The 27,932-nt window shown below is 43.2% G+C and overlaps 3 protein-coding genes across 3 annotated transcripts in view; 2 read left to right on the forward strand and 1 right to left on the reverse strand.

Annotated features, from left to right (window-relative positions):
- The first annotated feature begins 743 nt into the window (after positions 1–743).
- Positions 744–6,516, forward strand: phf13 (PHD finger protein 13). The gene is made up of 5 exons (XM_019881097.1): positions 744–1,113; positions 2,949–3,053; positions 3,413–3,592; positions 3,867–4,281; positions 4,389–6,516. Exons 1-5 carry the CDS (start codon positions 1,069–1,071, stop codon positions 4,628–4,630), a joined length of 987 nt encoding a protein of 328 aa, XP_019736656.1. The 5' UTR covers positions 744–1,068; the 3' UTR covers positions 4,631–6,516.
- Positions 6,517–6,676: 160 nt separating this feature from the next.
- dnajc11b (DnaJ (Hsp40) homolog, subfamily C, member 11b) lies at positions 6,677–18,754 on the reverse strand. Its single transcript, XM_019881098.1, has 16 exons — positions 18,658–18,754; positions 17,939–18,068; positions 17,140–17,213; positions 16,960–17,061; positions 16,398–16,526; positions 16,155–16,277; positions 14,068–14,141; positions 13,787–13,976; positions 12,784–12,869; positions 11,796–11,912; positions 11,556–11,711; positions 10,481–10,550; positions 10,329–10,386; positions 9,778–9,920; positions 9,555–9,684; positions 6,677–8,428 (listed from the first exon to the last, which is right to left on the reverse strand). Exons 1-16 carry the CDS (start codon positions 18,730–18,732, stop codon positions 8,400–8,402), a joined length of 1,686 nt encoding a protein of 561 aa, XP_019736657.1. The 5' UTR covers positions 18,733–18,754; the 3' UTR covers positions 6,677–8,399.
- Positions 18,755–21,399: 2,645 nt separating this feature from the next.
- Positions 21,400–27,932, forward strand: part of LOC109522161 (calmodulin-binding transcription activator 1-like) — a 58,760-nt gene continuing 52,227 nt past the window's right edge. The window contains 2 exon segments of the mRNA XM_019880472.1: positions 21,400–21,480; positions 23,386–23,481. Coding sequence (XP_019736031.1) covers positions 21,456–21,480; positions 23,386–23,481 — 121 coding nt within the window. The 5' untranslated portion in view covers positions 21,400–21,455.

Here is a 27,932-nt window from a genome sequence, read left to right on the forward strand (position 1 = left end):
TTTCTAATCCATTTATACTCACAGGGTCGCGGGTGTGCCTGAGCCTATCCCAGCCGTCATCGGGCAGTAGGCGGGTTGCCAGGCAATCGCAGGTGCACACAGCTCACAGTCACACCTCGTGACAATTTAGAGTATTGCATTAACCTACCATGCATGTTTTTGGAATGCGGGAGGAAACAGGAACACCCGGAGAAAACCCACACAGGCACAGAGAGAACATGCAAACTCCACATCGGAAGGCCGCAGCTGGAATCGAACCCTGCACCTCTGCACAGTGAGGCTGATGTGAAGTCACCACCATGGCGCCCTACCTCATAATGTGTTGCATGGAAATGTATGAGTCCTGTTACAGTCAACGTCATCCATAGTTTGTCGGATTTTGACTTTATCATTATTTTGCATTGTATTTGGTCATCATGTCATTTTCTGAACACAACTTGCTGAATTTGGAGCTAATACTCAGAAATTGCAAGCGAAACACTGAAAATGCAAAGAACGTGGATAGTTTCATGAGATCGCAATATATATTTAAATATTTCTTACTTTGGGTAATAATGCTGTTGTTTGCAAATCTTTTTAACATTTTAAATCCTTTTTTTTTTGCTTGCAAATCTTTCTTTGGTTTGAAAATAATGTGTGTGACTTAAAATCATTTTTTGACTGCATAAAAAGAAACACATTTCTCTCCCTGTCACGTCTATCTTGAATGAAAGAGTGCCTAGGGGGCGCCCGTGAGTCACCCCGTTTAGCAGCCACCACGGATTCACTCAAGCAAAAGAAGAGTAGGCAGTGGGCAGGCTGTTGCTGGTGACAGCCGCCAGGCGAACTGAACCGCTCCCCCCTTCACATCGAACTGATAAGGAGAAGACATTACGGGACGCTTCCATGGGCATACAGCCCTGTGCTCACCGAGAGCACGGTTTTAAACGTTTAGCTCGCCCGGGTGCCAATCGTGCATTCACTTAGGCTTCGAGTTTTCCAGGTAACGTACGTTACGTTAGCTTCGGCGTTTTTAAACGACACAAGCGCGTCGCCTGTCAAGATAGTATTAACAAGACTCAGAGAAAGATGGGCGACATAAAGCCGTCGACGTCTCCTGCTTTCCAGTCGGAGGTAAGTGAAAGTTGATTGCAATAACTCGTCGTTTGGGCTGTGGAGTTGTTTTTGCTTCATTGCTAACGACGCCAGCGAATGTCAACTTGCTGGCCGCTTGTCACCGCACTGTTAGCTTGTAATGCTCTTGACAAATTGTTGTAACATGAATGTGATCAACTTGCTCACGGTGATTTTTGCATTCGCTCTCACCGTCCGTCGACTCACACACTTTTAAGTGTCCTCTTATACGTGCAAGAATGGTCTCCTCGATTTACTCCTGAACATACTTTGGAGGGATTGTTAACGTGCAATCGATTGGAAAACATTCCATCATCATCATCTTCATCATCATCACCATTGCTAACATGCTAACGTGTGCTAAGTCAACGCAATGTTAGCGAGACCCGACTGCAAAGTCCGCTCGGAAACAAACCATCGCTAATCATTTCGACAGCCTTACTTTTGGGAAGGAAAGTAAATAAATAAAGCCCCCGACGTTGCTTTGTTATGGTTCACTCTCCACCGTTACTAGCCGTGGCTAGCCTCACAGTCGTCTGTTACTGCTGACTGTCCATTGCTAGCCCACATTTGTTGTCTCTGACAGTTACGTCTAATAGTGGGGGTTGGTAGGATTGCCCACAAGACACTTAAAAGGCAAATACAACCGATTTTCCCCTACGGTACATTTATTTTCAACCAAAGTGCGTTGTCGTCACGTTATCTATCGTTTCGGATGACTGTTGCTCATTCGTGCGATAGTGGCACACTCACGCCAAGGAGCATTAAGAGACTGTGTCAACCCATCGGTTAACCGCAGAAGTAGTGGCTCGAAGCTAATCAGTGCTGGCAAAAGTCCTCACACTCTGCCTTCGTTGAGGAGAAAAATGGCAAAAGTAAAGTAAAAAGTACAGAATGCATGGCCGCTCCTGGTTAAGATGTGTAAAAAAAAAAAACAACTTAAAATCAATTACATTTGTATTGCAGTAGCATACTCTCATACTAAAAAAATGAGACATGGTTCACGAGACACAGAATCAAGCTCATCCCATGCCCATCTCATTATCCAGATCTCAACCCCATTGAATACTTGTGGAGTAAGCTAAAGAGGATCGTGCAAAGTAGAGTACCTAGGTCGTTGGATGTATTCTCCCATCTTGTTTTGTGCTGTTTTGTTTGCAAAAAGTATTAACAAAATTTGTGGAACACACATGAATTTGGTGTGAAATAATTACCAGTATTTCTTAATGTGTTTTGTTTTTTTTTCTCCCGTGAATAAATGCACTTCAATTCAAGGCTGAATTTTCCTCTTTATTTTATTACCGGTAGTTATTCTGGAAAAAATGAATTTACTCGGAGCTAAAGAACATATATTTCCCGGGGGATGCCAATAATTCTGGAAGGGGAGTATAAAGTTTGTGGTCTCATTACTTGTATGTACCGCTCAAATCATACTAGCCGGTGTTTAAACAGCAATTGTGTTACCAAATCTTCCTTTAGCTTTGCCAATAAAAACTCAGTCAAATAGTCAAATTAGCGAACGATAGCCGAAAAAAATACATCTTATTGTATGTTTTTTTTTCTGATGAAACTATGACTTTGCAAAGCTTGTACTGTTTAGGATGCCACAAGACGCTACACATTTTCCACAAATCATAGGAGTAGTTAACAGTATGAAATCATTGTCTTAATTAAGGCTAAGGCCATGGATGAGGCACACACTCGTATGACTAAGTACAGTATCCGGAAAAAAAAAATACCCATGCAATAGGGTGATATGTGAAACAACGAGGCAACCACACTGCCTGCAACTACTTCTCACCACTGGACCTAACCTACATTTCTCTGTGTTCCAGGGCTTCAGTCCACCCTACAGGAAGAGGAAAAGGACAGTGGAAGATTTTAACCAGTTTTGTACGTTTGTTTTGGCCTATGCCGGTTACATCCCATATCCCCAAGAGGTAAGTAAGGCTCAAACTAATATCTTTGGTCAAATTCAGTCCAAAACAATATACAGGGTAGGGCTGGGCAATTACGTACTGGGTTTTATCAGTCAAGATAAATTTTCTTTTGTGGTTTAAGTAGTTCAAAGCACATCGTGACAGACATGCACACAACAACATGGCCAGAATATATTTAAAGGTATTACCGTTCAATTCATTCAGGAAAATTGATTTGATATCTTACTAAATTTGAGTTACAAGCATAGTCATGGAACAAAATCCTGTATTCCTACATACTGTACCGACTCGGTTTGCCACGGTCCCAAAAAAAAAAAACAACAAAAAAAAAAGCGGAATTTTTTTTTTATCGTTTACAGAACTCTTCACTGCGAAGTACTTCCAGTCCTCCCAACAGCACCGGAAGCACAGTTGATAGCGACGGATGGACCCCGGGGCCGTCGCCATCTTGTCCCCAACATCCCTTCATGGTCCCCCTGGAAAGGAACAGAAACCATCCACAACTCGGGGCCACATTGTCCAGTCACATCAAGAAAGATGTGAGTTGAGTTTGTAGTCTAAGCCAGGAGTGAGGAACCTTTTTGCTTGCAGAGTGTCGTCCGTCCAATCCATTCACCCACCCCCGTCTATTCACATATATTATATACCCCTGTATATATTATGAGCTTTTATGCTTTCAGGCTTTTTTAGTTTTTTACAATTTCCTGCTGGCGCATATATGATCCACAAACTTTTGGTTCCCAAACCCGCGATCTACGAAACCAAGTTATAAATAACCTCTGAATTTGACCGAAATGTTCTTCCTTTGCACAGCACACGTTCACCAGCCTGCATCCGGAGGATCGCAGGAAAGCCGAGAAGCTGAAGAAGAAAAAAAGGAGAAAGGAGAGGGAGCTTCAGGCCACTGAGGAACATGGCCAAGCTAACTCGCCCGACCCGGGACTACCGCCTCCGTTCCCCTTCGGCGACTTGCCCATAAAAGAGGAGCCGGAAGACGACATCAGCATTCCGCTCCATCCTCAGCACGTCACCAACCCGTCCCAGTGCAAAGAGGAGCAACAGCAAGAACGGAGCCAGTGGGACGGACGGGATCTGGAAGAAGGCGTGGTCAAAGTACAGAAAGTGGAGGGCCTTTCTGGAAGCAGAACGGTGTTCCGTCAGGGCAAGCAGGTGGTGTTCCGAGACGAAGATGGGTCGGGGGAGGATGAAGATATCATGGTGGATTCAGGTAAGCACTTTGATAGGGAAAAAGCAGGACATTTAATCTGAATGTGAATGGCAATGTTTAGGCAGCTTAAGCATGTCACCACATTTCCTCCCCCCATGTGGCCTCAGACGACGACTCATGGGACCTGGTGACATGTTTCTGCATGAAGCCATTCGCCGGCCGCGCCATGATCGAGTGCAACAAATGCCACACCTGGATCCACCTGTCGTGCGCCAAGATCCGCAAGAGCCACGTGCCCGAAACGTACGTGTGCCAGAGCTGCCGAGAAAACGACGGACCTGCCGCCGGAGCCGACGCCCGTCGCTCCCACCGCCCTCGCATCGGTCCGCGTAAACACCTGCTAGATTGACCTAAATGCCACTTCTGATCCCTCTGAGGATTTTCCAAGAACACTTGCGGAACTTGAGCAAGTCCCTATACCCCAGCCGGAGTCATTTTAGCTCTACAGATGTGTACTTGTGCTTCCCTACAGACTCTCTGCGTAATGCAATCACTGAAAGGATACTCGACTCACAAACAGTGAGGAGTATCTGGCTTTTGGGTGAAATTTCAGGATCTCCCGAAAATACACGCGAACCGTGACAGGCGACCTTTATTTGACCTTCTGTGTAGTTTTGAATGCCAGCGTGCCATCACAGAATGTTGCCCTTGCGATCCTTGTTGAGGAACAGCAAGTGATGCAAAACGTACTCGACCATGTTAACAGTTGGACGAGCATTCCAAAGGTTAGACGTGATACGAAGTTCACCTGTCCATGTTACGGTCCATTGTAGGCTTACCTCAAAATTTCACCCAAAAGCTGAATATGTAGAATATGTGTCCGTAGATGACTAGAGCATAGCAGCCAACGGCTACAGTTGGGACTGTCGTGTCTTGCGAACACTGGAAGCTGCCATGTCGAGTCCCTCCAACAAACTGCCACCCTCTCTGGTGCATGCAGGGATGTGTCGGAAAGACTTGTTTGCACTTTTTCTCACTTTAAAACAGACCTTTTGACCCTTTTGGCAAACAGATATGGTCAGATGTAACTGGACTTGATTTCTTTTCCTCCCCAAGCGGCCTCCTGTTGGTATGAAATGGTCGTTTTCAAGGAGAAAACAAGTAAAGCCTTGCCGTAATTGTTTCAGATGGTGCTATAGTATTAAGATGATAATCCAATAGAACAAAGATCTAGACTGCATCTGCTTCATCCGTGCTTTTATTTAAGTCCATTGTGGACAAATAGAAGCCCAGAGAGAGGTGGTTCCTTCTCTCTTTCTCCTCTTCTCAAGCTGTCTTCCAATGCCGGATGCTGCGCGTATCGACGAATAGGGAGATGGTTCCGTTCTTTCTTTTCTATCGGTCAAGCATTGTCATTGTTCATCAGTATTTTCACCTTCACTATCAGTTCAGCTGTTTCATTCTTTAAGCTTCCTTTGTTAAATATATTTATGGAAGGGACTGAAGGCCGTTCCGTTCAAAGCTCCAGCAGGAAATGTGATGGTTAGTTGACTGGAATAGTGTTGACATTCTCTCAAGAGTTGATGCGTTTGAGGGAGGAGAGGACGCGGGGAGGACAATGCCATGCGCTGCTATGAAAATATCTGGTTTCTGGTCTTTTATCGTAAGATGGGCATCTGCAAATGTAATCAGCTTTGGTGTCCCATCACTTCCCAGTTTTAACAGCAGTATTCACATACCTTCACCCTCAGCACATTTACTGGGAAAAAGCTTTTTTTTAGGTTTTTTGTTTTGTTTTTTTTTTGCCCCACTTTTCCCCTTTAAACTTGCTGTCATCCGGATGAAGTGTTGTGAACATTTGTGCCATGGACCTGTTTTTTCATCAGTTAAAGAAAAGCCATACTCCAGTGTAGAGTGACATGAAAGGCAAGACTCGGAGACGCAGTTTGTATTCTAGGATGGGGTTTCACAGCACAGTCACAGACTTTGACCGGAGAACGTGTGTGTCTGGTTGGCAAACGGGTGTCTTCTGTTGCTGCGCTGCCAAAAATCAGCCCGGTTGGGATGTTTGCGAAATGACAAGCACTGTTATTTCATTGAGAGCCCTCTTTTTTAAAAAGATCAGTTAGATGTAAAAGTACTATTAACAATGGTCTGCGTGTGATAGAAGTTGGTTTATTCTGATGGGTTGAGTTGTCCACTCCCCTTATTGAGAATGTGTCATGTATACTGTGTGGTGAAAACTGTTTCTATGAAACGAATGTAAAGTATTGTAAATAAAGAGTTACCATTTTATCAATGGTCTTGTTTTCGTTGCTCATGATCCTGCAAAAGTAAGGTTTCCCGACATATCTCATATTAAGCCCCAAATTAAATGGTAATGACATATAACCAGCAGTGGCAGTAGTCCATAAAATTCTGATGATTTGCTCAAAACCAAGTTTTCAGCACTTCAGAATTATATTTATTGTAGTATTTTCATTGAAGTGAGCAGACGGTACACATATTGTAGACTACATAGGGACATTTTGGACGTGGCTTGGAATGTAACAATTAGGGTGCTGTTCTTATACTGGCCTGAGAGTGTCGCTGCAGCGGGCATGAGACGAACACCTGTCAAAATAACTCAACCCGGTCACAAGATTAGTGCACTTGCACACGCCTAACTCCAAAACCGTCACCGCAAGAAAATGTCATTTTAATTGACTTGTCTTTAATTTAATATTGTAATAATATGCGATGTATAAACTGCTGAAAGAAGTGTTCCTTCCCTTGGTCGAGCTCTTGTAAATATTATACATAATACTTTGTAATTCTACCACTGACAATGTCATTCAAAAACACAGCCTTACTATCTTTGAAGAGGTGGAATATATGTCGCAGCTCTTGTATTAGATCTCTTTTGATTGTGCATGTGTGCCTTACCAATCGCAACACATTTTAAAACAAGAAATTGGACAAATACTGGACAACGAACAGAATTTAAGAGTAACAAGAAGGCAAATCAGTATTTAAGTACTTCCACCTAGAACTGGAATTATTTGCAGCATTCAGTCATTTCAGTGCAAAAATATGCAGTATTTTCTATTACAGTCTTGATTATAATGGCAATTATAATCCTTATTATCGTGATCAATTGTTTGAAAGAATGACATTTGATAGAATAGCTCAGAACTAAAGGGCAGTTCTAAAAGTAATATAAGTGCAAGTTCTAAAAGACCAGTTAAAAAAAAAACACGTAACATGCGAAGCGCAACTGAAAGTAGCAACAAGAGGGAAAAACAAGAGAAAATACCATGTGAAAGATAGGACCCAAACGTTATGTCCTGACTTAGCTAACTGTTCGTCATTTAAAACAAAGTACTATTCTGTTCCAGAGGAGATGGTTCCATCTGTACAGAATAACAAACCGTCAGTCTTCAATTCAAGAGTACAATTTTAAATGAAAGTAAACATCACACATTTGCATCAGAGTTTATGTCTCAGTAGCAGCCGAAATGTAATTATTGCTACAACTAAACCACCAACGCCGAACACGGAATCCGAATAAAATCGCATGACCATTTCCCAAAATGGAGAGAGCGGCACCCTCCTGCCCTCCCTGTCACTTCCCTTTCCTTCACACTCTTATTTTTCACACATTTGCACGCAGCGACACCCGACCGCACAGCAGACAAACCAAAAACATGTCGTGACCTTAACAAAAAAGTAACGTTCAGTACAAGCCACCCTATGACTTGATCCAGTTTATATAACAAGGACATCATACTATGTAATACATAATAAATCTTCTGAAGGACAAAGGATCAGTCCAAGTCCACAATGAGGTAAAAGCGGGCTTTTCCTTAAGTGGCTGCGTACTTGACACTCTGGTGAAGCTTTGACCGATCATTGATGGCACCATGATGGGCCCTTCTGTTGAGTGCTACTCTGTCCTTCTTCGGTGGGCAGATGATATGCGAGCTGCCCTGTCAAGTGTCAGGCAAACGTGCGCTGCAAATTCCCAGTGGACGCTTGAACGCCGCAGCTTCGTAGGAAAAGAAGGATTGGAGGGACTTGATAAAAAGAAAAAAAAAAAAAAAAGATTCACTAATACCATCACAGAGGAGGACCAAAGGCCGGACCTGTTGTCAAAAAGTGTATTTGTTCCTTCGTTGCCCTCCGGTGCTCCATGGCTCCTAAGAAGATTCACTTTCAATCCTGTGAGCTGATGAGACAAAAAAAAAAAAGACTGGTTTCAGTGTGAGTCTATGCATTCAAATGACAGCAAAGCCACCAAGTGGCACATTCCGTCTGTGTTATGACTTGGAATCCTGAAGTCGGATACAATGTCATGTCAGTGTGACACAAAAGTGTTCTTATCACGCCCTTTCACTCGACCAGCATTTCACAACCTTTCTTGAACCAAGGCACATATTTGACATTTGAAAATTCCCAGAGCACGCCACCGAACAAAGACGGCATATAAAGTGTATTTCGGATGATCTCATCGTTTACTTGCAAATTAGAACTGAACACAAAACTATTAGTCTGTTGTATGCATGGCAAGAGGGGGGTTTAATTCTACCTCCTGTCCTCGAGTGAAAGAGCATTGAATAATGTCACCACTAGATGTCAGCCATGGCTAAATTATGCTTACAGCAGATCTTATACTGCCCTATGCTACATGAGTAGGCCTAATTTTTTTTTTTTTTTTCCGGATTTACAATGATATGCAGGACAAACATAAGACTTCCATAATACTAAAATTTTGAGTGAGTTGATTTTTGTGAAAACATTTACAAAACCAGTTCTTGCACTCAATGTTGGTTTCTTGTTCAGCAGATTTGTGCCATCCTTGAATGGTCATTCTTATGCAAACAAAGCCCTCTGCAACCCTTTGTTGTTATTTCAAGAGAGTGGATCTTTACAACATCCACTGAGTTTATCCATATTAAAAAGAGCATTTTTATAATACATCTGGTTAGGAAGTGTGTGGGCCTACGTGCCCCCCTCCCCAATAGCATTGATGAAAAATTATGGCATCCTCCAGCATATGAATTGCCCATCATTGGTCTAAATCATCTTTGTTCACCTGTTTATGCTCGTGATGTACACCAATAGCAACAGGCAGAACAATGCAATGCTCTTCCACTAGATGGCCGACAATAAATCTGTTCGTCAACCTGGTGCCATTCATGCAACAGAATAATATCTTTTATGTTCAATTAAACAAGCCCACATTTCACACCGAGTAAGTGGATTTGTGCATGAATTGAGACGAAATGATAATTATTTCAAGATGGATGGATGGCAGAAGAATTTGACGTGCTTGGAAGCTGCAGCCTTCTCACATTGCTTGGGTATCCGGAGCGGCTCGGTGTCTGCGGAAATGACCTGGTGCATGACTCCTCGGAACTGGTAGAGCAATTTCAGGCCCTTCTCCTCTCCCACGCAGGGGTCGTAGAAGCCTGGCAAGCCTGCCTGCGGCAAGGGAAGCGATTCATTTACATTGCATGCGTTATCGCAAAGGCTGATGTGCAATTACCAAACGCGCGTGCGTGCGCAAACGCACACCTTGGAAGTCTCAGTGAGGATGAGTTTGGAGTCCTTGACTAGACACTGCAGCGGCACGGTGACGTCAATGACTTTGGATTTCTCCTGCTTCTGGCTTGTTTCGGACACAAACTTTCCATACCAGGCATTCAGGATGATCAGGCCTGCGGTTAGCAACAGTTGAAAGTTTCATTTGCTTTCGGGTCTCTGGATGTATTCATCGTCAAGTGCATCTGAAGGGCAAAGGCATTCAGCGAGTGTCTCCTCAAATAACCATGTGGAACCTCGACATAAATGTGACAGGAAATTAATTAGCACACTGAGGTCACAGTTTTGATTTATGGCAAAGCGCTCAGACGCAAATTTACACATTTAACCTCTGTAGAGGCTGCAGCATGCAGATTGGCTTCACAGCGCGGGATGATTGAAGTTTTGAGTCCTGGAGCTACAGTATATATAATGCTGCTGACAGCCACCGTGACAAATGTGTCTGATTTACACCTCGGGAGTCCTATTAAGTTTTGAACTTGTCTACAAACTAAAAATGGTCATTTTCACACGCGGCATTTTACCCATCTTGGATTCTTCGGCCTCGATGATTCTCCTCACAGATTCCTGCATCAGCAGAACCTGAAGAAAAGAGGAGGCCGACCTTTTGTTCCCGGTAGCGATGATCAATGATTCCACGTGAAAAGGGAAACAAGTGCATGTTTGCAAGACTCACAGCAGACTCGGCCTCCTGCTTCTTCTTGGCAATGTCTGTGGCTGAGCTCTTCCTCTGCAGCTCCAGCTCTCTGGGAAGCACAGGAACATGTATGACTGACTAGGACTGACCGTGGAGGCTCGCTACTTTTACCGAGCCAACCCCGTCACAGTATGTCAGCAAATGAGGCAATAACAATGCCAAATCGAGGCTGCGAAAAATAGAGCAAGCGGAGTGGCAGGGCAGCTGATTTAAAATGCGGCGACTGCTGTCACAGCTCTGTCGCGGAAAAACTGAATATTCTCTGAATCCCCAAGTCGGGCTGGCATCACACCACTGTTAGTTGAGTGAAAAAGTAAATTGGCATGACGGTGGAGTCGCTCTCCTGCAATGATGTGCAATCCGAGTGTCATGCTGTCAGTCTTGTAAGAAGCACTAGACTCAAGCTTTTGCATCACTATTTGCACTTAATTTTTGATATTGAAGGCGGATTGGAAACGAAATGTGTTCATCCACTATCTGGCAGCTGCTGCTCTGATGCAAAAAAAAAAAAAAAAAAAAAAAAAAAACTGAATAGCCGAGGAGGTTCAGCTCGCAATGGTAAACTCTAATTTGGCCTGTTTTTGCATTGTGGGGAGGGTGGAAGAGATGTGAGCTACGTGGATAGTGGCACTCAGTGTAAGCAGCCAATGAATTCACAACACGGGAGGGTAAACAGAGGACAACAATAGAGGACAGCTGGCCTTTTATCTTTCTTTCTTGTGGCTCTCATTCTATTCTTCTTTCGTGTGTCCAATGGTGGAATAAAGAGTGACTGTGCATTAATGTGCAGAGCGTAGTTGGAAAAGAGATGCAAAGATATGATTTTTACAAGGTCTAGCAATGACAATTTTTTTTCTCCTATTATCATTAATTAAATCTTTTGTATTTTTTTTTTTGTAATCTGTTACACGGCATAGCAGGGACGAATTTGGCATGCAACTTCTGTTAACGGACAAGCAAAATAAATGCATTGAAGAAATTGAAGTAAAATCGCCCTGCTTGGTGCTAATGGGACAACGACACTCAACCGAAAACTAATGAAATCCATACTGACTCTTCTTTCTGCGCTCGCGTGTAAGGGATGATGACCAGTTTGTGGACGGCCATGTAGACCAGCAGCGGCCCCGCCGTGGCATAGAAGACAGCGCTGGGCAGCAGCTGGTCTGTCAGGTGAACTGGAAACAAGTACGTCTGACTGGCACGTGCCAACCTGCGAGAAAACACCCATTAGATCATCGCAGAAAAGGTCCACGGAAAAAAAAAAGGATCCATCAAATGCCGGGTCGTTGAGTACTTGATCTTCAGTGTGACTCCCTGAGGGACGCCGACGCTGACAGTGGCTGACAGGACACTGTGGCGACTGATCTTTCTCTCTGCTCCGTATTCCAGCACTGTTCCGAACCAGCCTGTCCTGGAGAAGGGAAGACACAGACGTCAATAGAGACCAAGAGGCCGCTACTGACGACAGCAACTTGGGCAGAACGTGCAATGACTCAAAGACGCGGGCTGTTTCCTTTCCATCAATACTGTACAGTGGTAGGGGTGAACCATTAATCAAATGCAAATTGACACTGCAAAAAAAATGTATATATTTTTATCGCCCTAGTCAAGATTACGCTGCAGTATATAGTGCTTCTTTTTTCACAGTGCAACCGCTCTCGTCCACAAATTTGAGGAGAATGTACAAGAACGTGCAGAATCAAACATAGTTAGACACAATTAAAATTTACAGGAGATCTAATATTTGATCGCCAATCACATGCGCAAACTGTGGTGCAGTGAGAGACCCGATTCCTCCTTTGAATAAAATGATGTTTGATCATGAAATAAGGGTCATTATTTAATCTGCTTTTGATACTGACGTGGAGTGTGAGTGTTGTTAAAATATTCAACAATCCCGATTTTTGATCAGTCAAGTTCAGCTGTTAAATTAAACAGTCGGATGGTCATGTAAGAAATTAGATCACAAGAGTATTTTTTTTTCGAACACCTTTTTTTTTTTTAAATAAAATTTCTTTACAACTAAAGAAAAATACATACATGAAAAATAGACATGAAGGTAATGTTCTGCACTTGACTTTCTATGCAACTGTCATATAATAATAATTGCCTGGAGGAGTTGTGCCACAGCGGAGGCCAACGTGGATCTCGTGCTTCTTTCGATTCTTTTCATCAACAATCAATTCCACACAATCAACGGGTATCTTTCTAGTCAACCTCTAGATCGCATGCCCATTCCGACGAGCACTCATGTGACGCACTTATGTGGATGACAGACTTACTTGACAGAACCTTTGACTTTGGTCTGGTCCTCATCTTGGAACTTGTACTGGTAGCTCATCATTAGGTAGGAGTGGGGAACACCCAGCTAGAGAGGCCATTTAAATATTGCAGTTAGAGCACAAACAACATGCCCGGACCACATCATTAGCTGCACCACAAATGCTTTAAAAAAGGAACCCCCCCCCGAAAAAAAGGTGGTGGGTAATAATCCTCAGTCTGGATCCACATTTTTAAAGAGCTCTCCAATTTTACGATGTAATAATATCAACACCTCTCCAGCGCAGTTCCTCTCTAGTCTCCAGTTCCTCTCTAGTCTCCGTAATGATGAACGATCAACTATCCTGTAGCTGTTAAATACACAAGTGCATCTCAATAAATTTGAATAAGGGGGGAACGCTTAATTTCAGTAGTTCAAGTCAAAAAGTGATACTCATATATTACTTCTTGGGAGTAATTCACAACACGTAGAATGAACTATTTCATGATTTAATTTTATTGACTATATAGAAATCCAACATTTCACCATAACAAGAAAATACAATATTATGGCAAAAGACATGAAAATAATTTTCTCAGACAGAAACAAGGAAGGAATTTGCCTTCTAAGAGTTTTTTCCTGTGTTTAATGAATCTGTGTATGCGTTTCACTGTTTGAATTGAATGACTGAAATAAATGAACTTTTCTACAATGTTCTTATTCATCAAGATGCATTAGTACATTGAGGCTTAGCTCTGTCCAACATTTGTTCTCTTTTAGAGGCGCGCTTGTGTTTTCTGTCACGCTCTATAATGCATTTTGAAATTGTTCCGGAATTGTATGTGACGTTTATTGTGGGTAACAGTAGCTCATCTGTAAGAGGACTTTGGAACCAGAGCGTCCGTATATGCTGGAATTTTAATTCAACACTTGTATTGTATCTCAGTTATTGTGCAAGTGCACCTTAAGTGAGAGTAGTTTCCAAATGTGTCATGTTACAAGGGACACGTAAATGTTCGGATTACCTGTACAGCCAGAGTGAAGTGACTACTCTTCGTGTCCCGCACCACACTTGTGGTCATGGCACTGGTGGGCCCCCAGCGCCACTGCAGATAACCCATCGTGTTTTGGTCCAGGTGGCGTGCTGTCATCAAAGAGCAGCTGGGGCGTAAGCCTCGGGGGGAAAACTGCAAGCCGCACTGCGCTGTCAAGAAACTGAGCAGAGGAATGGCATCGAGCAGATAGAGCAGAACAACAAAAGTCCATGTGCTACATGAAATGCGTGGGTTAAACTCTTGGGCCATACCATCGCTGCGTGATGTTACGAAACACCTTCAAACCAATGAGAGGTCCCAATATGTCTCCTGCTCCAAATTCCACCTGCGTGGATTTAGAGAGAGTCAAAATTAATTCGGACAGCAAGCAGAAATGATGCTCGCAGCTTGCTGAATCCTCAAAATGATCATAAAAAACTTTGACGCCAGGTTCCGCCCACACAAGATGGTGCCGGCAAAAGAGTTTTGCAATTTCGTGATTCACAACCATCGACAGTGCTAAAGCATATTATCCAATTTCAGTGCCCCGCCCCCCATTTCATTTTCCGCTCTTTTTTTTTTTTTAAACGAGTTAGCTAGCTAGCTAGATAGCTCAATAGATAGATTATAGGAGTATATTACGTAGATAGATATTTATAATTTAAACAGGGATTACAGCGTGGAATATAAAACAAAAGAATGAAAAAAATGTCAGGGGGCGCACAACCACATCTATCAAAACTACCAATGTACTGTATGTATACACAGTGACTATGTTGACTTGACAAGAGGTGGACAAACAGAGTCGTTTCACATTCTGCCATCTAGTGGGAAGAGCATTCCATTGTTCTGCTTGTTTCTATATGTTGCTGGCATATGCAGATGAACAAAGACACATTACCTGTGGTAAACAATTTTCGGACCAATGAAATGACTTTTTCGGCACATCTGATGATCTCTCACGCTAATAATGCATCATAGTTATTGGCGATCACTCGTCGATGTTGGAGCCTCACCTCTCCCCAGCCTTGAGCAGATGTAACCCTCCGAACAGTCATGTTAATGTTGCCCCCACCGTTACCATTGTGTGTCGAGAGCGAGCCAGAGAGCACCGCTGTGTCAGAGTTTGTCAAAGGGGCCTAAAGAATAACAACAAAGCTGATAAAACAGAAAAAGTCTGCTTTATAGAGTCCAAAATGTAACAGGCTGCCAAGTAATATTAGCATACTTCAGTGATTATTTTTATTTATTTTTTTTACCTCGATGGACTGGGAGATATGCATCTTGTTGATCTCAAGGTGAGGAAAACCTCCACCTGGCGTCTCCTCAAAGTCTTCATCGTAACGATCAAAGAGGTCAGTCGCATCCACACCCACACTGATGGTGCCCTATTGATGAATGAATCATGATTTAGTTGAAGGAATGCATGACAGAATGCAGTGCAAGTCAAGATCAAATGCAAATAATCCACATAAGAAAAATACCCGACCGATATGGATTTTTTTTTCGGCCGATTCCGATATTAGGCAGTTAAAAAAAAAAATCTGCTAACCAATTAACTGGCCGACACACCATTTGAATTACATTCTGTATCTACAATGAACCTCAGCCTATGTGCAATGTGCTTTCAAACTTTCTTCTATTATTTTTTTTTCAGTAATTCATCAATTTATGTATTTTTTCTCAAATTCCACCTGCGTGGATTTAGAGAGAGTCAAAATTAATTCGGACAGCAAGCAGAAATGATGCTCGCAGCTTGTTGAATCCTCAAAATGATCAGAAAAAACCATGACGCCAGATTCCGCCCAAACAAGATGGTGCCGGCAAAAGAGTTTTGCAATTTCACGATTCACGACCATCAACAGTGCTCAAGCATATTATCCAATTCCAGTGCCCCGCCCCCCATTTCATTTTCCGCTCATTTTTTTTTTTTTTAAACGAGTTAGCTAGCTAGCTAGATATACTCCAATAGTCTATCGATCTATGTAGATAGATATTTATAATTTAAACAGGGATTACAGCGTGGAATATAAAACAAAAGAATGAAAAAAATGTCAGGGGGCGCACAACCACATCTATCAAAACTACCAATGTACTGTATGTATACACAGTGACTATGTTGACTTGACAAGAGGTGGACAAACAGAGTCGTTTCACATTCTGCCATCTAGTGGGAAGAGCATTCCATTGTTCTGCTTGTTTCTATATGTTGCTGGCATATGCAGATGAACAAAGACACATTACCTGTGGTAAACAATTTTCGGACCAATGAAATGACTTTTTCGGCACATCTGATGATCTCTCACGCTAATAATGCATCATAGTTATTGGCGATCACTCGTCGATGTTGGAGCCTCACCTCTCCCCAGCCTTGAGCAGATGTAACCCTCCGAACAGTCATGTTAATGTTGCCCCCACCGTTACCATTGTGTGTCGAGAGCGAGCCAGAGAGCACCGCTGTGTCAGAGTTTGTCAAAGGGGCCTAAAGAATAACAACAAAGCTGATAAAACAGAAAAAGTCTGCTTTATAGAGTCCAAAATGTAACAGGCTGCCAAGTAATATTAGCATACTTCAGTGATTATTTTTATTTATTTTTTTTACCTCGATGGACTGGGAGATATGCATCTTGTTGATCTCAAGGTGAGGGAAACCTCCACCTGGCGTCTCCTCAAAGTCTTCATCGTAACGATCAAAGAGGTCAGTCGCATCCACACCCACACTGATGGTGCCCTATTGATGAATGAATCATGATTTAGTTGAAGGAATGCATGACAGAATGCAGTGCAAGTCAAGATCAAATGCAAATAATCCACATAAGAAAAATACCCGACCGATATGGATTTTTTTTTCGGCCGATTCCGATATTAGGCAGTTAAAAAAAAAAATCTGCTAACCAATTAACTGGCCGACACACCATTTGAATTACATTCTGTATCTACAATGAACCTCAGCCTATGTGCAATGTGCTTTCAAACTTTCTTCTATTATTTTTTTTTCAGTAATTCATCAATTTATGTATTTTTTCTGTAAAAAAAAAAAACAGAACTGAGAAATTGACGTGAGGCTTGACTGTCACTGATATTTATCCATTCAGCTGACTTTGTGTGAGAGGTGGGGCACACCCTGGTTTGGTCAACAGTCAATCACAGGGCTCATATACAACCTTGGGGTTCGTTCTTTGCTGAAGCTTCCTCTCTTCTCTTTCTCGTTGTAAACGTTCATACTCTTCCCGAATTTCTGCTGGTGTTCTTTTTCGTTCTACCACCTAGACAAGCATATTACCATATTGAGGATAGTGACATCAAACCAAAAAAAAAAACACTTTAGGAAACAGAAAACCTACTTCCCAGCCCTCTACTTCCAATCCTTTTTTCCCAAAGAGGTCATAGATCGATCGAGCGTGAGGATCACTTAGCACTGTGGAAACAAAGGGAAACAACTTGATGTGATGTACAGGGTCACGGTCCACAATATTTTGTGGCCATTTATTGTTTTTATTTTCCGGTGTTTGGGTTCATCTTTGCATATGTGCGGTAGCTCTCCCCTGCTCTTTGCTGATTGGTGGCCGACCAATTCTTTGCCGATCAATCAGTGCAGGGAAGAGTGACCCAATTAACAACTACTTGCAGGTGTGCCGCCACCTGCCAAGATTAAGCACCACTGGAATCAGTTGTTTTCAGTTAGGGGGAGGGGGTGGTGTGCTGTTCTGTTCGTTGTCGGTACACGGGGCTGACTGGGTTGTGAGTATTGTTGTGGTTTTCAGGCCTAGTCCCTTGTAAGGTCTAGCTGCCACTGCCTCTTGATTAGTGCAGCTAAATTGTTTCCTTGTCATAGCCATCATCCATCCAGTTAATTTGTGTCCACTTTATTCATTCATGTGCTAGAGAACTTTGACATAATTATTTTTTTCTTCACTAATTTCACCGGTATTTATTCACATTGCGATAAGGCAGTGGGATTTAGAAGTGTTTACTCCAACCCTGTCCTGTTGTGTGTTGTGACCCCACCTCCCCCGTTCGCATCTGTGTTAGTACTTGTAAAATACAGAAAAACATTTTTAAATGTTTGATTTTTGTCATTGTTCTTGTATGAACTATGTTGCTCGATAGATCATAGCAAAATAGTTCATCTCGTATCCTTACCTTCAAAGGCTTGGTGCACCTGATTGAAAAGCTGTTCAGCTTGTATTTTCAGCTCAGGGTCGCGATGTTTGTCAGGATGGTAGAGCATGCATAGCCTCCTGTACGATGCTTTCAGCTCCTCCAGAGTAGCCTGTGATCAGATGGAAATGTTTTCTCATCCTTTCTTCTCTCCAGATACTCCATCTTCCACCCACATTCCAAAAACATGGATCACCATTCTGCACCAACTAGATCAATGAGGCAAAACTATGCAATACCCTACTACGATTTAAGAACTAGGTGTCAACAAGTGGAACAATATAATGCACAAGTAGCATGCAGTTGTCAATATGTGCAGTTTCTCCTCACTCGTAACATGTACAGTACTTACCCGACTAGTATGGCAAAAGCAGTAGGAGAAAATGGTTACTACTGTATCGTAAAACACGCACAGTCGTTCTAAGTTCTGTTTGTTCGATTGTCTTACAACTGGTTCATAGGGTTTATACTGGATATCAAATAAATGCCCAGACGGCTTTCCATGCTCATATTTACTGAGACGTGCAAAATAAAATATGGTTCATTGGTGTCTGTGCAGCATCACCCGGTCTCAACCTCCTTCCTCCTCGCTAGCTGGATGACGCACCGAACACTTCCTAGTGAAGCAACCTAAGCACAACCGTCGCACTGACGGACCTTCGAAAGCTCAAGGTCGGCATATTCATATTCAACATCCGTACCTCCTTCCTCACGTTGAGTAGCGAGTAGTAATCCTGATTATTGAAGTCAACATCATCGTCTAAGGACGCAGCCATGTTCGAGTTCGCTGTAAATCCCGCCCACAACTCAAGTGAACTAAAAGCTCATTGGCCCAAAAAAAAAGAAAGCAGGTGGTTTTTGGCGCCCTCTGCAGGTAATGTGAGGACACACTCCTGCCTTCAAACTCATTTCTACCTCATTGTCGTTAACGAGTTCACATTTTTCAAAGTTGAAGATTAAATAAACACATGGAGATAACAGAGGTCCCCTTTCATTTACTCTCTTTGGGCTATATCAGTCCTTTTGTACGTACCTGCGCTTGTGCACTTTTTATCAGCACGCATTCTCCCGTCCAGACTTTTCACACGCTTACCACATTAAACCAGGGGATGAGTGCGCAAACACCAAGGAGACATGATTCATTAATTATGAGGATTACTGTAATTCATGGAACATTTTTTGAATATGAATTTAATGTTCGCCGATGTTTTAAAATTTGAATTGCACCAAAAGCAGTGGCCTACAGTCATCCATGAAAACTATTTGCCGAACCCCACACACAGCGTGACAATCGGTTTTGGTTGTGTCGCTCGGTGTGCAACAGTTTTAAATTAAACACACACGCGCGCGCACACACACACACGCGCGCACACACACACACACACACACACACACACGCACACGCGCTAATGAAAATGCTACATATATTAGAGACGGAGGAAAACATCAAACAACTAACACTGAATTAGCTAGTACTATTTACAAATGCAGGTAAGCATGCTAAGAAATGTCTTTTTGTCTTGACTTAATGTGAATTTCAAGTCAGATGCATTACTGCCACATGGTGGAAGTGTAGAGCAGGGAGTTACAGCAATTTAATGGAAAGTAATTTTGTTGTAATTAAATGAATATTGGTTGATCCACCACAGCTAGTGGTTTTGCAATTCAGATGTATGCTATTTCTAAAAATCTGAAAAAATACATTCGTAAATGTTGCCATCCATCCACCCATTTCCAACATGTGCAAAAATGTAAACTTAAACAATGCACTGATCAGTTTTTCTCAGGACTATCATCCAATTAGTAATTACCATATAGACGCAGTGTATTAACATTGTTGCTAAATGCCTTTGGGTTGTCCATTTTTAAGAAGGACCGTTTTGCTCAATTTTTCAGTGTCACATTGAGTAAAGAATTATGGAATGCGTTTTTTTTTCATGTAATGCTTTAGGGCCATTTTTATTGGAGCACCGAATCCCTAAAAAACGCACAAATTCAACAAGATTAAAGAGAAGGTAATTTTCTTCGGATCTCTGACATGACTAATTTTATGTGACACCATTATTATACTTTCAAAAAGACGAAATACATATGAATATGGGGTGTAATTTAGCAATTCATGAATGTTTTACTAGCACAAATTCATTTCTGTACATTCATATGTTATAATAGTGCTAATGTAAGTGTCATACTCTTACTGCTTGAACTACGCACCGGTGAGTATAATCATAGATCCACGTCTTCTTGTTTTCCAAGGTTAAAGTGCATGGAAACTTCTGAGCATGAAATTGAGTGAGTATTGTCTATTTCAAACTCAAGACAAGGGCACAGACTGGCAGCAGGTGTGAACTTTTGTGCTTTTATTTATGTGCAGGAGATGAATCAGTACTTCTGCTCTTTTATTTTTTGCACAAGTTTCTGTTTTTCAACTAAGGTCTGCATAAATTCTCAGTCATCTGGGTCAGAAAGGATTTGTTTGTTGAATACAAGAACAATTGCGGTCCATTTGCCTCAATTCAACATATGCATATTAAAAAGGCAAAGAAAAAGAAGGTATTTTTATTCCAGCAATCACACAGGGGGCCGGGGATAATTTAAAAACACCCAAAAAACCATGTACAAGTCAAAAATTAAAGGAAAGAAGCAGAGCTAATGAAATGAAGTCCTCCCGCCATACTACTTTGCTTATGTAAAATAAACCATTGTATTTATTCATAGCTAAATATTTGCTTGTGAGATTAATACAAATTTTAATGATTTGCTTTTGTAAATATATTTCCATACATAAAGTTTGAAATTTAAAAAAGCAATACTTAAAAAAAAATCCAATCTGTACATAGCCAATGAAGGTCGTGTGGTCTTTCGAAACTTTGTACCAAATTATTGCTACTTTTCATCACGTTTCCATCTGACGGATGCTCTATTGCGCATGCGCGCGGCCTCTGCAGGCGCGTGCGGAGCTGTCCTTTCAGCACCAATGACAGAGGCTGCCTGCCCACGCGCATCTGCAAACTCTGCTCACTCGTGTCTCCCCCGCACCCTGTTTCAGTTCACTTGGAAACCGCGAGAACGCGACAGCAGCTTGTGTGCGAGAGACAAAACGATGAAGCATCGCTCGAGGAGGATGAGGAGGCTGTCAAGGTTGTCCTAGAATACAGACGTGATGAAGTGACGTGATAGGGGCGGCAGGGGAAGAGAGGGGCGCGCGTGAACGTCAGTGGGCGGACCTTGCGGGAAGCGCCTCCATCGCGGATCCCCTCTGTCAATCACTGGCGTTTGAGCCAATCGCCCAACCGGACGTGGCAGGCTCGCCCGCCCACCGCTGCCGAGTCAGCTTCTCGGCCCCGCCCCCTCCTTGAGCTGTCCTCTCCGAGTGTGCACGCGCGTGCGCCCCCCCAGCCCCCCACCCCGCTCCTACCACCAACACTAGGTCGAGTCGAAGAGGAGGAGGAGGAAGAGGAGGAGGAGGAGGAGGGATGAGGCGCGCGGCGGAGGGGAAATGGCTGCCGAAAACAAGCCGGAAGGTAAGACAGAAATATCGGTTTTAATTTAAGGTGGCGCCGTGTCGCTATATTTGGCCTTGAGACGAGGAGACGACCGGACGCAGGGGTACCGACGAGGGAAGAGATAAGAGCCGGGCTTTCCCCTTTCTTGCTGTCCGAGCCGAAAATACAGAGGCAGGCTGGCTTGGTGCTGAAGCAGCGACAGCATAAATAACCGACACAGAGTTACTGTGTGCTGTCGGCGGTGCTGGGATGCAGTCGAGCCGAGTGCTTTCGAAGCGTTTTAACAACGGAAAAGGATGAGGAGAGGATGAGAGTGGTTCACGCTGAAGGAATTCAGATGCTGCGCGCGCGTGCGTGCGCGCGCGTGCGTGTGTTTATGTGACTCTCCTTAAAGTGTAATAGACCGCTGCATTTCAAATTTCCTGACGCACAACACTCAAGAGCTTTCAGTGTTCTATGTTGTGTGTGTGTGTGTGTGTGTGTGTGTGTGTGTGTGTGTGTGTGTGTGTGTGTGTGTTTATGTTTATTGCCATGTGTGGTTCTGCTTGCTTCACATGACTATCTGGTTGCATTTAGGTGGAGGCAAGAGAAAGGGTGTGTGCGTAGTGTAGTATTTGTGTCAGTTTTAAGCAGTACTGTTTTTTGTTTTTTTCTTCATATTTTACTCCCCCTATTGAACTCTTGAGGTCATTATCACTCACAGCCACCATTTAATCCAGACTGTTATGCATTCGTTCATGCATTATTTAAGAGGCGGCAACGTTATCGCTATCTCGTCTCGTGGATTCATTAATTTATGGTTTATTCAGTGTGTTTCATTTGATTTGTTTATATACACCCCCCAGCCACCCGCCCCACCGCCACCACCCTTGTCAATGTGTTCAATGATTGCTTTCGTTGAAAGCCAACAAACATGTTACGCATGACAAACACAGTTCCGCCGCAGATTACATGGCGAAATGACATTCATATCACACGTAAGTGTTGACTCGGTTATATTTTTCAACTATTAATTGGCAGGGCTCATAAATGACAGAGGCTCTCCACTAGGGAGCGATACTGGCAGGTATTTCTCCAAGGGGGGCAATTTTTAGCAACACACATGCAGTGTCATATATTGGTTAGACCCATTTTGTGACACAGAGCACTGAAAGCCTCCTTCACATACACAAACACACACGTGCAAGCGAGCGTGCAGCGAGTAGCCAGAGGCAGGGGGAAGGTCGTGGGTTGAGAGTCCCATTGCGTGAAAATACTTGAACTGAAAGATGAAGCAGAAGGCCCATGGGCAGTTCAGCAGGCAGTGTACCACATAAATATAAAACCATCCCCCTGCCCATATTGTAGCCACACACACACACTCGCACACACACTGCACGAGGAAACCTTTTGTCCACTGCCCCTCAATGTTACATATAGGGAGGATGTTACAATTCACGAGACCCGGCCCAGCTGAATGAACGGCGAATGAATCACGGCAGCGAGGGCAGGAGACGGCCGTCCAACTCTACCCATCCCGTAGCGGATGTGTGTGGCGCCGATCCGCAGAGCTCACGAGTGGGCATGCGAACAGCATCCACCGTATAGCTTGGAAGACCCTCTCCCTGTGCACTGGTTGGACTAGTTTGTCTCATAGCAACAGTGGTCAGGGAAACAGAAATGATGAGGGTGAGGAGAAACTAAAGCAGGGTACAAGTTAGTCACACGCGCACACGCACGCACACGCGCGCGCAAACACAGATAGCGTTTCGACTGTGGCCAATCGATCAGAGGATACAATTGATGCTCAGAAAATGGATCAGCCCACATTCATATCAGTTGGAGTTGGATTTGTGGGCTTAAGAGGAGGAAGAATGGTTTGAGAAAGAACAAATGCCAAGAGCTTCTCCCAAATATGTCTTTTGTCTTTTTCTCTTTCTGCAGGACTGAAGAAGATTAGAAATCCAGAGCGAATGGTCAGGATTGCAGTTGGTTACACGGGACACACCCCTCCCAAGAGTGATGACACTGACGCCAACAGTAAGAGGCACACAAACAAATGCCACACGTGTGCGTGTGTGTGTTTGCGTGTGTGTGTGTGTGTGTGTGTGTGTGTGTGTGTGTGTGTGTGTGTGTGTGTGTGTGTGTGTGTGTTCATTTAAGTGCCGTGCTCACATTTGTCTATAGCGCAGGGTAAGTCTGGGAGCGAGTATAAAAGCTTTCTGGCAGAATGATGTGATGCAGGAACTGAGGTCTTGCTCTGTAACAGATCTCACACACACACACACACACACACACACACACACGCCAAAAATACACTCTATCTCCATGTTTCACTGCTGAGACGTCATGATAATTCAGCACTGTAACACTTAATGTTTATTCATGCATGCCAGTACAGTATTAGCGGACACACACACACACACACACACACACACACACACACACACACACACACACACACACACACACACACACACACACACACACACATTAAACTGCACCATCGAAAGTCACAGTAAAGGCAAGGCTCATTTCAGCTATTAGTAGTTTATTGTCAAACCTAATCTGTACACATGGCATTATGTATCTGTAATCCTCAACGGGCCTGCTTAAAGTCAGCACTGAGGCACACTGAGTAGTCTTGGGTCGCTGCATGCTTGAAGTTGGGAATGTGTGTGACGAGTCCCTCTATGGAGGGACTGCCTATGTACGCAGTGATCATTCCGACTGGTTATTGATTAGAGATGATGCTGGACGTGTGTGGGTTTATGAGCATTATCAGCTGAACAGACTGGAGGAAGGTGAATAGATGTAAGGACAAGCAGTCAGACATGGCGTGCTTATTGATGGCACACACGCACTCACACCTACGCATGCTGCTGACATACGCACAATAGAACAAGGTTGATTTAATATTCATTGTATGAAAAAAAAAATAGGGGTTGCCTGTGTGGATGTAGTGTACTCAAAAATGTATTTGGATCCATTTTATTGTGTCCAACTACTAAGTAAAGTAAATTCAACACTTTTTATTTCAGTGTGTGCATTGGTCGGCAAAAATCTGCTTGTAATTGATGCCAATTTAAATGCATTGGCATGTGCGTGTGTGTGTGTGTGTGTGTGTGTGTGTGTGTGTGTGTGTGTGTGTGTGTGTGTGTGTGTGTGTTGAAAAATTAATCAAGGGGCCACTCAAAGTGTGAACACGGGCCACACGCAGCCCGTGGGCCACAAGTTGAGCATCACTGCTCGAAACTGTCCTTAATTTAAGTGTGATTGTGAGTTTGTGTTTATCCATTATGCACTGAGATTGACAGGCGACCAGTCCGGGGGTGTATCCCGCCTCCCACCCCAAAGTCAGCTAATGAAGAGAAGCGCTCTAGAAAATGGACGGATGTTTGGATGTTCGATAGGAGTTGAGGCTTGCTCTCGCTGTCTTCTATCAGTTCTGTAGTCCCAGTTGGAGGATTACCCGAGGAAAAGTTTATCAGCAGAATGATAAAATTAGCATGCACGCCCAGCTCTCCGTCCCCCCCACCTCATCCCCTCATCCCCCCCCCTTTCTCTCTCCCCTGCATCCTTCCTTCCCCTTACACCCTAACTCATCCCGTGCAGCGTTCCCCTCCTCCCCCCGCCTTTCTTCTCTCTGCCCTCATGCCCTCCCTCCCATCCCTCTCGCTGCTGCGCAATGAGCCTTTCTTTCTCTATGTCACATTAATTTTATCCTGAAAAGAGAGAGAGAGTGTGTGTGTGGGGGGGGGGGGTATAAAAATTTCCCCTGACGCATCCTAATATCAGAGGGGGGGAAGCGTTAAGAGTTGCATTTGGAGCATCTCTCTTCACTGAGGAGAATTTCATAATTAACTGACAGCCTTCTCACAAGGGCATTGGCTTGTTTCTGTGTTAAATATGGAGATGGCAGTTTTATGAGGTAAAATATTCATTAGTCGCAGACTTCACTTCTGTGTGATTTTGGTATAAATCAAAGCATTTGATCAGCTGCGAGAGCAGTCTTTCACTTTGGTCAACGCTTTCTGGCAAGCATGGGACTTAATACGCCATTAGGCCCTCTTTTTTGCAGTCTCGTGTCGTCCCTTTTTTGACTGCTTTTCATGCGCGTGTTTGACTAAAATAAAGTAACGCTGTTACATTATTAATGTACTCTATGTTATGCAGTATATAAAGTCAAACGCAAGCTGTTCTGTGATGCTCGTTGACTTCCAGATTGTCAAAACTAATTTCCCATAGGATAGAATGTAAAGGGAAAGTAAAGCGAGCCCCGTATAATGCAACAAAATGAAACTAAAATAAACTCCAACCCACTTACCCTTTGAAGACCCCCCGACATAAATAATGAACATTTTACACACCCCTGTTCAAACTGCCAGGTATTTGCAATATTACGCAAAAATACACCAAAGTGACTCATTTTAAAAACATTTTATATAACTGAAACAACTCAATTCAAATTCTTTTTTTCTTTTCGAGAGGGGAAATACAACTTAAACATTTGAGATAATGCGGCGGCACATGCGTGCTCGTCGTCTTGTAACTGGAATTTAGCTCTGTTTGGAATTAACCGATCAAATTGGTGTCAAATAGGAGTCAGCACGCATCTGGCATCATTTAACGCACCTCTGCTTATATCCGCAGAAACTTCAACTGTTCTAGTGGGCTTTTCCTGTTATTTGAAAAAAAAAAAACATTGCTTGATCGCAGAAGCCTTAAGGTTTCGAGCCAACACTGACTGCTGTTGTGATCTGTTCGTAACTCCGTTCACCTTACTTTGGCCCTCGTTTCAACTGAAGAAAAACAGCATGAAAGCATGACGCTGCCACCAACGTGCGTCAGTGTAGGTATGGTGTTCTTTTGGTGATAAATTGTGCAAAACATACCTTTTTGGAAGTTTAGCTAAAGTGTTTAGCCTTCGCTTCAACGGACCACAACAAACACGGAAACACGTGGAAAAATAGTCAGATGAAACCAAGGCTGAACTTTTGGGCCGTCGTTCGAAAAGCGATGTTTGACGCTACCACAACACCAAAAGAACGCCACTTAAGTGCAGCGGTGGCACCTATCGTTTCCTGGAGTTGTGCAGTAGATAAAACAGAGGGAATTATGAACAGTTCAGATTAGCAGTCATTGATAGCATAAAACCTCCAGGCTTCTCCTAAAAAGCAAATAAAAACATGTTAGGGGAAAAAAAAACTATGAGAATACCTGAACTCAGTTTAGGGTTAGTCAGAGACATTTTAAACCTTTCATGCACGCTGTAACCTGATCCCATGATCAGATGTCTACTGTAGTAACCGCAGTCCCTGAAAGGGTTAAATGGTTTTAGCATGACTTTGAATGTGATCGGTTCATTCTGAACGCAGTCACACCCACACAGTTATTATTTCAGCCGTTTATTTTGACTCCGCCCTCTTGAAAAGATTTTTTTTTTCCCAATTCAGTCGTACACTTGGTCAGATTACGAGTGTAAAACGCTTTGAAATTATTTATCTTGGTACCATTTTTTTTTTTTAATATCACAAAAGCCTGGTGTTGGAACACGGGTGTCTTGACTTTTTATATTCATTATATGACTGGAGAGAGAACAGGGGGGGTTGCGGAGCAATACTGTCACCTAGTGGCACTTGATAAGTGGAATTAAAATTTGATATTGTATGAATTGCATTGCTAATAATTTACTGCACAGCCAGAACTTTTCCTATGTGGCGTTAGGTTCCATTTCTGTTGACATGTGACCCATCAGTGTGTGGCGTCACAACAAATGCAAAACCCAAAAGCAAAACGCGCTCACAGGATGACATCTTGCATGATGTCACACCTGATGGGGATTTGAACTCCAAGATATTTTTCTGGAACATTTTGGTTGCTCTCCAGACGACATGATATTTCTATATTTAGCAACCTGTTCACAGTGTCCTGGGACAAGTAATTTCCCTGGGTAGCCAAAAACTTCAGAGAACTAAAGTTTGTTTTTGTTTTTTTTTTGCCACATGTCCCACCGTAGTACAGCTCCGCTGAGGATCATTTGGAACAGATGGAAGGCGATTGCCCACAGAACCACAGAACCCGGGCGGAATATAATAAGTGGCTGGGGGGATGCATTGTGAGAAATAACACAACTCTTCAGGGTGTTAAAGCTCATCTGTAACGTTGGCCCTCTGTTGAGAAGGGAGCGGTATCGGGAGGATGGGTTAATATGGCGATCGTGTCCATGAAGGTGTGCTTTGAAAGGGATTTCAGCACCAAGGTCACCGGAGGAAAAAAAAAAAAAAAAAGTGGCTCTGGGACAAATACTGTGATGTGTGTGCCTTGATTGGCAAGCACCGTGTGTGTTTGAATGTGTGCACGCGTGGGTGTGTTTGTGTGCAGAATGGCTTTGTTTGATGTGGTGGTTCTGGTACATTTCAAAGGCGAGGCTCTGATGAGAATTCTTCAGAACAGCAGGGGGAGGGGAGTTTGGGAGGGGGGGTGCGGTG

The sequence above is a fragment of the Hippocampus comes genome, unplaced genomic scaffold (genome assembly GCF_001891065.2).
Source record: "Hippocampus comes isolate QL1 unplaced genomic scaffold, H_comes_QL1_v1.1 scaffold68, whole genome shotgun sequence".
Lineage (NCBI taxonomy): Eukaryota > Metazoa > Chordata > Actinopteri > Syngnathiformes > Syngnathidae > Hippocampus > Hippocampus comes.

Excerpts from the sequence above, each read along its gene's own strand:
- phf13 (XM_019881097.1), top strand. The coding sequence starts at position 1,069 with ATGGGCGACATAAAGCCGTCGACGTCTCCTGCTTTCCAGTCGGAG. Across the intron at positions 1,114-2,948 it reads CTCCTGCTTTCCAGTCGGAG|GGCTTCAGTCCACCCTACAG; the intron begins GTAAGTGAAAGT and ends TCTGTGTTCCAG. Across the intron at positions 4,282-4,388 it reads AGATATCATGGTGGATTCAG|ACGACGACTCATGGGACCTG; the intron begins GTAAGCACTTTG and ends ATGTGGCCTCAG.
- dnajc11b (XM_019881098.1), bottom strand. The coding sequence starts at position 18,732 with ATGGCTGCGTCCTTAGACGATGATGTTGACTTCAATAATCAGGATTAC. Across the intron at positions 10,387-10,480 it reads AGCAGGAGGCCGAGTCTGCT|GTTCTGCTGATGCAGGAATC; the intron begins GTGAGTCTTGCA and ends TCTTTTCTTCAG. Across the intron at positions 9,685-9,777 it reads TCCTCACTGAGACTTCCAAG|GCAGGCTTGCCAGGCTTCTA; the intron begins GTGTGCGTTTGC and ends CCCTTGCCGCAG.